The sequence below is a fragment of the Aquarana catesbeiana genome, linkage group LG01, assembly GCF_042186555.1.
Source record: "Aquarana catesbeiana isolate 2022-GZ linkage group LG01, ASM4218655v1, whole genome shotgun sequence".
NCBI classification, from domain to species: domain Eukaryota; kingdom Metazoa; phylum Chordata; class Amphibia; order Anura; family Ranidae; genus Aquarana; species Aquarana catesbeiana.
Genome location: NC_133324.1, coordinates 200,911,180 through 200,924,445, shown reverse-complemented (window position 1 = coordinate 200,924,445; position 13,266 = coordinate 200,911,180). Strand labels below are relative to the sequence as shown.

The window sequence follows — 13,266 nt, the reverse complement described above, 5'->3', positions numbered from 1 at the left end:
AGACAAGGAGCCCCGACCAGGCCCCGTCCCCTCTCTCTTTCCTGATTGGCTAGCTGATGTTGACAGCAGCAGGAGCCAATGGCACCACTGCTGTTTCTCAACCAATCAGGAGGGATTATCGCGAACGGCTGAGACACTCGTGGACAGAGAGGGACCTCAGGTAAGTGTTAGGGGGCATTGATACACAAAGAAGGCTTTTTATCTTAATGAAAAAAATGCACGAAGATGAAAAACCTTCTGCCTTTACAACCACTTTATCTTAACGTATGGTCCTCACCATCTAATTACACTATTTGACGCTTATTTGCACTGAAATTCTGATGGGGCTATTAGAATTTCATAATTATCTACCCTACAGCTAGACTGATGCACAATCCAGATGTTACACTATAAAATAATTCAGATATGATATTAACTAACAATTATACTTTACAGAATGTACTAACCGGGGCATGAATTTACTCGTTTTTCGCCAAGAAAATCCATTTACTGCTCTAGGGTGAGCAAGATAGATGAAAGAAAAGTCTACTTCTCCTTGACCTTCTTTCTCTGGACTTGTAACAGGAGATGTAACTGCAGCATGCCAGCTTTCGGTATTGTACCAAACCTTAACCAGACAGTCATCCTGTAGGAAGAGATTGAGAACAGCGTGCATTTGAAGAAAAGAAAAATTAATGAGACTTAGGCCTCATACACACTGGGCTTTATTTACACTGCCCCTAGGGGCATCGGGTGTTTTTTTCTGCCTCTAAATGCCCCTGCATGTTAGCCAATGTGTCCATGCACACATAGGCATTTAAAGGAGGGTCAAACGTTTCTTCTGCCAATACACCGCTGCCAGAAGGAAGAGAGATGGGGAAATGCCCTGTGTGCATGATGCCTTATGAGCAGTGTCCAAAACATCGGATCAGAGCACAGTGACTAGTATTCTGTTGATAGCTGCAGTGATAGAATACTAGCATGACAAAGTAAGATTTAATTGACTGAAAAGAAAATACATTTTTATAACTGAGCCAACTTGTGGATATAGTGGACAGATACAAAGTACAACAATATAAAAGTGGAGTGGTTTACTTTTCTTACATAGGTAAATAGGACAAGTATACCTTCCTTAAAAAATAACAGAAATGCACATAATATGCCAATTACCTTGCCAGCAGTAGCAAAAAATTCTCCATCAGGGGAAAACTTCATTAAATGCACAGAAAACGCTGTTCTGAAAGGCGAAATGTTGAAAAGATAAAGTATGTGACAAATGTAAACCTACTGTGTGTTTTAATATATCTCTGGAGCAAACCCATCAGCTCAGAACAAGTAATCAGACAAATTGACATACAGAGCCAAAGACAATTCTACGAGCAAACCGGAGGAGAGTACATGTTGGCAATAAAAAGGACACACTCAATGGACTACGAGACCGGCAAAATGTAGATATTAAACAGCTAGGTTGGTAAACATCTACATGTTCATATTTGTTGGCGCATTCTGTCACAATGTAACTACATCATTTGGATGAGAATACATACTGTATTTACTTATATACCACCAAGCAATACTGATTCAAGTGATCTAGCTGGAGAAGAGGCATGCACAATTAGCAAAAATCAGCAATAGCACTTTCATGGGATGCTCCACTGTACATAACATGTATGTTATACTAAACTTATTACATTTTACCTGCACTGCCAGACACATTTCCAGTTTGCAAAGTCCATATCTGTGTTTTCCTGACAGTCTTCATTGGATCGTTTGTCCAAAGAAGTACTAGACCATAACTGTAGGCTGCTTGATCCAGTTAGTAGGCGTGTACCTAAAATAATAGTGAAAGAATTATATATACTGTACTTAGGCAAAAAAGGAAAACATAAATAAAACAGTTAGCTGTTGTTTTCGTGTTCAGAATTACTACTCCCCAGATCACCTCACTCCAAAGTGAGTCAGGAGTGATGATGTTGCTGAGGTAGAAAATACCTGGCTGTGCAGTGTAACAATTGTGTACATCGTACGTCTGAATGAACAATACCACAAAAATCTTGCAACTGGAAACACCATGCCTTAAGCAAGGTACAGTCAATGTACATCTGTTTGGGACACCTGAAAATAGCAATTAGGCTTAAATTGCCGATCAGTGCTTGAGCTAATTCATGAGTCTAGTAAAGTGTAAATAAAAATTCTAACTTTATTTTCATGTTCTTTATGTATTCCCAGTGCTGTGCCTGGCTGCAGTTCTTCTCCCCCCTCTCCTTGCTCTCACAGGCTGCACTGATAGCAGTGGGAGCCATTGACTCCTGCTGCTGTCAATCAAATGCAGAGAGGAGGGAGAGTAGAGCAAGGCCGAGCCACGTTGTATGCATTTATGGATGCACACAGTCTGGCTCGGGAGCACTCCTGCACATGTGCCCCCATAGCAAGCGGCTTGCTATGGCAGCAAACCCAGAAGCGAAGGAGCAGAGAGAACGGCGGGGAAGCCCAGAACAGGAGCACAGAGCAGGTAAGTTTAGCAGGTGTAAAACTAAAAGGCAAATCCCAGTTTACAATTCCTTACAAAAGGATCTAGTCAAAACCTGCAGTTTGTTTTTTGTTTTTGTTTTTTTAAATTTGCATCAGAGGAGACAACACAATTAAACACATACAGTATGTAGCATTTAATAGCCAGCAGTTTACAAATATAAAAAATTGGAAAAAAGAGGGATAGTTTAAATAAAAAAGCCATATCTCAAGTTGGCAAATAGGGACAAGGTTTAGGCCAAACATGGGTTTGAGGTGAACCTAACCCATTTGCAGTTTACATAACTGTTATGCCTAAGCACTGAATGCGTAAAACACTTCAACGGTTTTCCAGTCAAAGCTGTGATGGTGTTTTTTGTTACTATATCCCAGCAGTCTCCAAACTTTCTAAACAAAGGGCCAGTTTAATGTCCTTCAGACTGTAGGGGGCAGACTGTGGTAATCGGGATTAGTAAATGCCCCATCCTTGGTGTCTTTTGTAGGAATGGTGCCCCACCCTTGGTGTCATTGGGCCTCATTGTTGGTGTCATTGGCAGGAACTGTGCTCCATCGTTGGTAAAAATTGTGCCCCATTGTTTGTGTCCATGGGGGGAGTTGTGCCCTATTGGTGATATCACTGGGAGGAACTGAGCCCTATTATTGGTGTCATTGGGAGGAACTGTGCCCCATCATTGGTGTCATTGCATCCCATTGTTGGTGTCATTGGGAGGAACTGTGCCCGATTATTGCTGCCAATTAATGAAATAGTGCCCCAGGGGCCAAATAAAAGCAAGCAAAGGGCCAAATCTGGCCCCCACGCAGTTTGGAGACCACTGCTATATCCAATAAAGCATTCAAGATTTTTACTACTAAACAGGAGTGCTGCTTTTTCTTTTCTATTTCTGTGCCATTAGCGGCTATGGACCATGCTGGCACCCAAAGATACAGCAGCATGTTATCTTGGCGACTTAAGCCCACCGGGAGCGGTGTGCACCCAGCTCTCTTCTCCACCTGACAGGACCACCAATTGAGCATAACTGTCTATAATTCGCTCAGCTCATGGCCAGTTTTATGTGCCATTATACAGAGTACAATTGTGCTGTTAAATTTTATTGCATGCCCCCAGTGTTCACAGCAACATCTAGAGGCAGGGCATGCATGTCTTTTCTGAAAGAGGCCTTGCTATACAACAAATCCATGGATGTGGTAAACTGGGAGGCTGACAAAGCCTTCCTCTTCTTCCTCCTCCTAGGTACATAGCCACTGACTCAACATGACAGCACATAATTTTTATGAAGAGATTAGGAATACTAGCCTCTATATTTTTACAGTACAGGTTTATGAAATAGAAAGCTCAACTATTTTTGGTTTGAACAACAACGAAGAACGAAGATCCTAAAATTGGTACAGTGTCTTAGATATGGTCGCTGCATTCGTTTTCATTTGTTTTATTTTCACCTGGTGATCAGGCCAGAAGTCTTTGAATTTTTCAATTTCCTTTAACAGATGAAGGTGTCCAGACAAAGTAGCACTAAGCCTATGTTCACCCCTACCTAGTATAACAAAACTAAGGGCATAAATAATAGACTAAAGGAAACCAATTTAAAAAATGGATTGTTAGGGCTTAAGTGGGGTAAAGACTATGAGAAAATTAGAAGAAAAAAATCTGTACGAAGAGCGCAACAAAGTGACTCTTGTGCGCAAGCGTGAGAGGGATATCATCACAACCCAGCCATTCAAGCGGCCAAAAAGAGTGAACCTGGAAAGAGGACTAGGAAAACAGCAAAACTCTGGAAGGCATTCTTTGACAGGCAAGTCTGTTAAAATATGCCCACATGCGATGCATACTAACACATTATGGCAAAAACCTGCAGGTCTCTCATTTTAAAAATATATTTTCACTGGGTTTAATAACAAAGACAGGGGTGTTTACTATGGTCAGCTTTTATTCATTTACATACAATTTTTATTCCCAAAGAGGATAGTCAAGTCTAAATCTGCTACTATAACACTACCCTCCCCCAAATTGACAATAGTGCTGTTCAAAAAGGTGTCCGCTTTAATACTTAATCCAGAATGCAGACATCTAAAGAAATGTGTTACAGGCATGTTGTTTTTGGGTTAAAAACTGCTTTAAATCAAAATGCAAAAAAAAAAAACTTGAGCGCTTAAAAACAGTTGGATGGTGGAATGGTTAAAAATAGTATATTTCTTTCTTCTTTTACATATATTGTTTAGAATTACAGCAGGAAACGGCAGCTTACTAAATAATGTTTAAGCTTATTTTTCCATCTTTTATAGCGAGTACTGTGAAAGGTTGTTACGGTAATCATAAGCCCCAGGAACCATCCTTAAGTTTTCCCAATGGAAGCCTGTAATCTAAGCTGCGTAGTGACCGGGGCAAAACACAGGTTTCAGGTGTATACCGAATAACTAGGCTATACATAGATGTTGATTCAAAGCTACATGCACTATACTGTATACTGCCATATATGTACTATGAACAGTACAGTAGCCTAGTTGAGACATTTTTTTAACCCTTTGGGAATGCCAATATCTTATACATACATTAATTATTACAGACTTAAAAGGGTTTCAACAGTACTAACACAATTACAAAAGTTTCTACAATTACCAATTAGGAGCACAAAAGAGGTTACCACTATAAAGCTAGCGATAATCCCATTAAAGGGTCCTTTAATTAAGTGGTAGGCAAGCAAAGCTAGAAAATATTGCTGTTTACCTGTTGGGTCCCAAGTTAAATTATGTGCAACAGAATCCAATACTATGTGGCCACTCTTCTGCCACTGTGTGCGACTTCCCTAAAAGAGTAAATGTAGATTCATCAAGGTTGTAACACAAAGTAAAAACAAACAGGTATTCTGCCAATTTCTCTGCATCTGCAGTGGAGCACCCATCAAAAAGCTCTGTATTTTCAGGAAAGTGGGAAAAGAGCAAAGAATAATGCCAGATGTTGCATTTCAGATTTTTCATTTATTTTATTCAGTAAACAGACCCCCTCTATAGTCCCTTTCATCAGCGTGAAAGCAGTCTTAGGCTCCTTTCACACGGTTGGTGAAATCAGGTCAGTCTGTCCTTTTTCAGGCGGACCCAATCATACTCTCCATTCACCTCTACAAGGTGGCAGATGTAAACGAACTTATATCTGTTTACACCTGCTTGCTTCCAATTCGATAAATAAAACAGAAGGCAGATTGGATCGAAGGGCCGATAGAGCAGGCTGTGTCCGTGTCGCAAATGCAGGCCACCGACCAGTTACCAATGCCCTTAAGCGGCCCTTGCTCTTCAAATGGTTGGGTGCCCCTGCTTTAAATCCTATGGGACTCTTCATACGATTGCAGTGCATTTTGAAAAGTTGTGCATGCTGCATCTTTGGTACGCTTTTTAAACTCACACCAAAAACGCACCTCCCTATTGAAATGAATGGAAAATGCTTGAAAAACACACCAGAGTCAAGCACCCAGAAAACACATCAGAAACGCATCAAATGCATTTTTTCAATAGAGCAGTATGAAAGCACTCTGATGGTAAAAATGTTCCACAACTTGTTTACACCCTACCCCCCTCCCTAACAACTTTTTTTGATACAGCACTGTGCCTATCTGCAGCAGCACTGGTCTTTCTTCCTGCTCTCACAAGACATACTGAGAGCAGTGGGAGCCATTGGCTCCCTCCTGTGAGGGGGAAGTGAAAGTGTGGCTGAGCCATACTGTGTATGTCTATAGACGCACACAGCCTAGTTTGGGAGCACACCTGCACGGGTTCCCCCATAGCATGCAGCTTGCTAAGGGGGCACTCGGAGAAGAGAATAGCACAGGTGGGGGACCGCTAAAGAAGAGCTAAGGGACCACTTTGCAATATCTCACAGAGCAGGTACATACAAATCTTTTTTTTTTATTTTAGGGAAAACAATTAGCCTCTAAAACCACTTTAAAAAATATTTTGGCTCCACAAATTATATTTATAGACTTAGAAAGACTCATGTTGAGGTATAGCAATGAATAGACTAAAGACTGATAATAATAAAAAAAAAAAAAAAAAAAAAAAAAAAAAAAAAAAAAAGCAAAGGGTTTCTAGTGTGCAAAAAGAAGAGCTTCACTGTTTAAAACTAAATTTCCACATTTGCAGCCAAACTGGGATAACACTTACTTTATATTTGTTACATGTTACCATTAACATAATAGAACATAAAAAAAATGCTGGTTACATTAAGTGCTTTTTACTTGCTAAAATTCCCTACATGCTCTCCCTGCTGCTAATTAAGAGTCTATTCTCAGTCAAAGGTGGCGAGCTTGGGAAGGGGGTGGGTTACAGCAGTGTCCATTGGCTCAGAAGGCAGGAGGAGGTGGATCCATTGTAGCTTTAGTTAACCCATTAATGCATGCATCTCCCTCTTAGTCATGCTGGCTGGTCCTATACAGTTTCAGGCTGGTTCCTTCCTACTGCTTCTACTGTCAGAGTGACAGAAGTCGGCATATTTACGGACAGTTTACTTCTATCACCGAAATTCGCGGACAGCTGTAAAAATTACATATTTTACAAACTGTCAATGAACTTACGGATGGTTGGCAAACCTTTGTATAATGTAATTAACTGCCTATACTGTGTTTATCAGCTGTGAACTAGATTTGAACACTATGTTTAAAAAAAAATAAATCACCCTCCTGTATGTTAATGAGAGATAGTTCAGTCTGTGTGGGGACAAAGACACTGTGAGCACTGTTGTAAATATGTGTGGTGACTATTAAAAAAAAAAAAAAATGTATGTATATATAATTTATTACACAGAAAATATACATACCCTACAAGCATGTCCAGAAATTCTTAGAATCTGCCATTGCACCTTTTTTCACAAACAACGGTTGGAAATGTGTTTTGTTTTTTGGCATGCTCTGTGCATGGGAACACAACAAAACAAAAACACCTGGCGGGGTTTTAAAGTGATTGTAAAGTCTCTTTTTTTTTTTTTTTCTATTAAAACAACAAGCACCCTGTAAAGTGGTTTGGAACAGGGCAGCCCAGATCTTCCTCTTCTCGGGTCCCTTCCTCATGTCGAGTGCCCCCACAGCAAGCAGCTTGCTATGGGGGCACCCGAGCCGAGCTGCAGCTCCCCGTATACATTCAGGCATGGAGCCGCGGTTCGGCCCCGTCACCTCTCTCCTCATTGGCTAACTGAGTTTGATTGACAGCAGCGGGAGCCAATGGCTCCACTGCTGTGTCTCAGACAATCAGGAGGGGAGTCCCGGACAGCCGAGACACTCATGTAACATCGCTGGATAAAGATGGGGCTCAGGTAAATATTAGGGGGCTGGGGCTGCTGCACACAAAAGGGGTTTTTTTTTGTATCTTAAAGCGGAACTTCAGTCATTTTTTCATCTTTCCATCTATTAAATCCCCTGCCCTTGTTTTAACTTAACTTTGGATAGTAAAACATCTTTTTTCTGCCAGTAAATACCTTATACAGCCCACTTCCTATTCCTTGTCTGGTCATAAGCCTAGGCTTATGACATCATGCACAGCTCTCTCTAACTCTTGTGAGAGTTTGGCAGGAAGGGAGGGTGAATGAGTCATAAGAAGGCCAATGAGAGCTGCAGAGCTGGAGGCGTGTGTCTGTAAATCCAGGAAGTGAACAGGCAGCAGCTTCAGCTGCCCAAAGTTTAATTGGTTGCAGCCAGACTCAGTGGAGGGAAATTTCTGCAGCATATTTGGCAAGTACAGAGTCGCAGCATATATATATATATATATATATATATATATATATATATATATATATATATATTATTATGGAAAAAAATCCTGCGAGCCACAATTATCCAGTGCCTTAATGGAAATTCAACCAAACAGCTACCCGGCTGCAGGCGCAGATCACGTATTCATGACCGTGCGATAAATGATATATGAAAAAAATGCGCCGCGCCTAGGGGTGTAACTGAATAACTGTAAATCTAAGTACAAATCATAGATAATAAAGAGTGCAAATCAAATAGAGCCTAAAGCTCTGATCACTTACTAAGATCACCTGCTGTGTGAATCCTAAAGCTCTGATCACTTACTAAGATCACCTGCTGTGTGAATCCTATGAACAAACACACTAACAAATAACTAGTGCAATAAAACACAAAGTGCAATGTGCATAGAAAAACGTAATAAGATAAATATACAATCCACAGTGATTAAAATATAAAAATATAATCATTCCTAATAAGGTGTATATGCTAAAAAATGTTACACATATGTAGATCCACTGTGATTAAAATGAAAAAGAAAAAAAAAAAAAAAAAATTAAATAAAACAATATACACTACCGTTCAAAAGTTTGGGGTCACCCAAACAATTTTGTGTTTTCCATGAAAAGTCACACTTATTCACCACCATACGTTGTGAAATAAATAGAAAATAGAGTCAAGACATTGACAAGGTTAGAAATAATGATTTGTATTTGAAATAACATTGTTTTTACATCAAACTTTGCTTTCATCAAAGAATCCTCCTTTTGCAGCAATTACAGCATTGCACACCTTTGGCATCCGTCCACAACACTTTTTTCCAGTCTTCCTCTGTCCAATGTCTGTGTTCTTTTGCCCATCTTAATCTTTTTCTTTTATTGGCCAGTCTCAGATATGGCTTTTTCTTTGCCACTCTGCCCTGAAGCCCAAAATCCCGCAGCTGCCTCTTCACTGTAGATGTTGACACTGGTGTTTTGCGGGTACTATTTAATGAAGATGCCAGTTGGGGACCTGTGAGGCGTCTGTTTCTCAAACTAGAGACTCTAATGTGCTTATCTTCTTGCTTAGTTGTGCAACGCGGCCTCCCACTTCTTTTTCTACTCTGGTTAGAGACTGTTTGTGCTGTCCTCTGAAGGGAGTAGTACACACCGCTGTAGGAAATCTTCAATTTCTTTGCAATTTCTCGCATGGAATAGCCTTCATTTCTAAGAACAAGAATAGACTGTCGAGTTTCAGATGAAAGTTTTCTTTTTCTGGCCATTTTGAGCGTTTAATTGACCCCACAAATGTGATGCTCCAGAAACTCAATCTGCTCACAGGAAGGTCAGTTTTGTAGCTTCTGGAAGGAGCTAGACTGTTTTTAGATGTGTGAACATGATTGCACAAGGGTTTGCTAATCATCAATTAGCCTTCTGAGCCAATGAGCAAACACATTGTACCATTAGAACACTGGAGTGATAGTTGCTGGAAATGGGCCTCTATACACCTATGTAGATATTGCACCAAAAACTAGACATTTGCAGTTAGAATAGTCATTTACCACATTAGCAATGTATAGAGTATATTTGTTTAAAGTTAGGACTAGTTTAAAGTTAGCTTCATTTAAAAGTACAGTGCTTTTCCTTCAAAAATAAGGACATTTCAATGTGACCCCAAACTTTTGAACGGTAGTGTATATATTCGTAAAGCACAAACAGAGTAAATCAATCACATGCATGGGCGAATTGAAACTATAATCGCCCTAATAAAGGTGTTCAAATCACATCCGTGAAAGAATCTTCCAATCCAGTAACATAAAGTGACCAAGTTCAAATAAAAGTCAGTGTAATGGTGATGGTTCAAAGAAAAAGTTCCGGTTTTGAATCAAACGTGCCCAAGAAAAACATGCTGTGAAGTGCCTTGGTGACCCCCAATGTGATTGCGCTCACCTTGGAGCGTGTGACACAGGTTTTAATTGTGTCAATACACGCTTTTGGAGCCACCCCTGGGCTCAGTATTAGGTACAGCTGATTCCCACACTAGATTCTTTATGGCTCCACTCACATCAGACCATATAAAAGAAAAAGGATTTATAAGGTGCTCATGTGCACCAAACATAACATAGGAAAAAACGGCTGTGCGGCGTGCTGCAGGGTGAGAGCTCCACAACCCAGCTCTGTGCTGATCGCTCCGTCCTGGCCCCTCCCCTACGCGTCTTCGACACAGGGAGTCACGTGTCTTCATCATCGTTTTTCTATGCACATTGCACTTTGTGTTTTATTGCACTAGTTATTTGTTAGTGTGTTTGTTCATAGGATTCACACAGCAGGTGATCTTAGTAAGTGATCAGAGCTTTAGGATTCACACAGCAGGTGATCTTAGTAAGTGATCAGAGCTTTAGGCTCTATTTGATTTGCACTCTTTATTATCTATGATTTGAACTTAGATTTACAGTTATTCAGTTACACCCCTAGGCGCGGCGCATTTTTTTCATATATTTTAATCTATTTAAAATTTAATTATTAAATAATATTTTCAATAATATGCAAAGTAGTTGGAGGGAAGTTTCAGAATGGCAAAGATGTTTTTTCTACAAATTATGTGAGCAGACTGCAGTTACTCTTTAATGCATAGAATGCATTAAGATAAATAACCTTCTGACTTTACAACCACTTTAAGTTGTTTAATAGTATACACCCACTGCAAGAGTAGTTATTACTACTCACTTATAGCATATTACTTAATAAAACTACTTTCCCTGTAGTAGTACTACTGTTGTTCTACCTATGTAAAAGGGGATCAATTCTGGAATAATCAGAAATATTGATATTCATTTACAAGATCATAAAAACAATCAATTCAGAAACATGGAGTAAGAAATGCTTACTTGTGACGGTGAGCTTTTTTGTTTTAACAGATTCACAGGTTCAAAGATGCAAATCACATTGCCATACGAAGCCGCAATCTAGAAAAAAATTCAAACAAGTCAGCAAGTGTTTTCTGTTAACATTTAACAAGATAGACATCTTTCCTGTTAAGCTGGCCATAGATGGGTATTTTTTTCTGATCTGATTTTTCTGTTTACACAAAACGAGGTGGATGGAGGATTTGCCACTACTGGGACATTTTACCCTGTGCCGCGACAGACGGCTCCCGCACGCATGCATAGGAGTGACGTCATTGCGGCTCTGGCCAATCACAGCGCCGGAGCCCGCAAACCCGGAAATAACTCCGGAAGACATGTCGCCGGTCACATCGGTGTACAGGGACCGCTGCAACAGCTTCGATCTAAGGTAAGTATTTCATAATGAGCTAGTATGTGATGCATACTAGCTCATTATGCCTTTGTCATGCAGGGTTTTTTCTCCACATATATAGGTTTACAACCACTTTAATATATCCTAGGTCATGTTGTTTAACCATTTCTCAATGCTTTAGGATATCTACACAAAGAAAGTTACAGGCAAATAACATGCATAAAATATGTCAAAGGCACATATAATCTTATAGGAAGATTGTCACTTAAAAGGATGGTCTGGCGACAAAGTTGTTTAACCACTTGCCATCCGGGGCACGTTTGACATTTCTCACATACTGAACATGTTAAAGAGGAGGTCCAGGCCCCCTCCACAATAAATTAAAAGTCAGCAGCTACAAATACTGCAGCCGATGATTTTTAATGTATGGACACTTACCTATGCAGGGAGGCCACGATGTTGGCACCCTAGCTGATCTTCGAAACGGCTGTCGGGTGCAGCCCCCGCCATTCCTAGTAAGCAAACCCTGCAGTGAAGCCATTTCGGATTCACAGCCGGTTCCCTACTGCACATGCGCGAAGCGCACTGCGCTTTCTAGTTGGTCGGGCGGCAGAGGAAGGAGGAGGCCCATCTTCCGAAAGTGGGAATGGTACCTGTCAAAAAAAAAAAAAAAGGTACCTGGTCCCTCCCCCCTGAAAAGTGCCAAATGTGATCTCCTTGATATAGGACAGAAATTTTGCCTATTATTTATTTGACTGACTTGTGCTGGGGCTAGTCTTTGCTCATGCCATTACGCTCACTTTTCATCTCTGTCTACTCTCCTCAGGATTGTTACGATAGAGATATTCCATTGTCTGCCCATATCTCTGATAAGTCTGTGGTTTTTGGGAGAAATGGGAATCTAGATTGCTTAATTGGGTTTCCCCTAATGTCCGCACCCATGAATGTGTATCGCTCGTCTCTACTCTCAAAGTCAAGCAGCACCCACTAAAGCGGTCCTGAAGAAGCAAGCAATTCTTGCGAAACGCATCGACTATCAAAGTATGGAGGACCTGCAGAGCTAATTTATGATATCCATGTTGACATCAAATATACGTGTAGCAGCCACCGCCGGATTTAATACGGACACAGACAGAGAGGGAGAACGTGCCTGTCAGTGCCTGCGAGGGGGTTTCTCTCCTCACACACACAGGCATCCGCCCGCTCTGCTTCCTTCCCCTAAGTCCCTATTGGCAGGAGGAGGGAGCCAATCAAGCAGCAGCAGAGAATCATGGGAAATGAAGTGCCATCACCAAACAGCTCCACTGAATCTTAAGGGGGCGGGGCTAGAAATCCCAGAGGGCTCTGCAGCAGAGGGGGCTGGTAAAAGACTCCATTTTGGAAGGCTGAAGGAAGATCACCTCGAGGCAGAGAGGAGAACAGACATGTGAGGAGAGACTGCTGTGATCCACTGAAGAGCCATCCACAGACCGTTCCAAAGATAGTTCCAGAGACGGCTGGAAGCGGGCTTCCCACCAGAGCGAGACCTCTGCCGCACCTCTAGGCAGCTGAGTCTAAGAGGCGATCCAAGTTGCAAGGTGGCCAGGCGGGCCGCTGAAGAACTATCTGCTTGGACATCCTTCTTTCTGCCTGGGTCACAGGATTGGTGAGAGGGCATTTGCCCACTTTAAAGACAAAACTACCCACTTTTAAACACTACATAGCGACCGCATAGTTGCGGATCGCCAAGAGGACCTGTCACTTACCCCTTTAAAGGGGTTGTAAACCCTCAAGGTTTTTCACCTTAATGCATTCTA

The 13,266-nt window shown here is 41.1% G+C and overlaps 1 protein-coding gene across 2 annotated transcripts in view; it reads right to left on the bottom strand.

Moving 5' to 3' along the window:
• DMXL1 (Dmx like 1) overlaps positions 1-13,266 on the bottom strand; it is a 268,508-nt gene that overhangs the window by 179,641 nt on the left and 75,601 nt on the right. For both annotated transcript variants that reach the window (XM_073624666.1, XM_073624667.1), the window contains exons 3-7: positions 11,101-11,178; positions 5,231-5,309; positions 1,678-1,810; positions 1,150-1,216; positions 447-625 (exon numbers count right to left, since the gene is read on the bottom strand). In XM_073624666.1, coding sequence (XP_073480767.1) covers positions 447-625; positions 1,150-1,216; positions 1,678-1,810; positions 5,231-5,309; positions 11,101-11,178 — 536 coding nt within the window. The remainder of the gene's footprint in view (positions 1-446; positions 626-1,149; positions 1,217-1,677; positions 1,811-5,230; positions 5,310-11,100; positions 11,179-13,266) is intronic.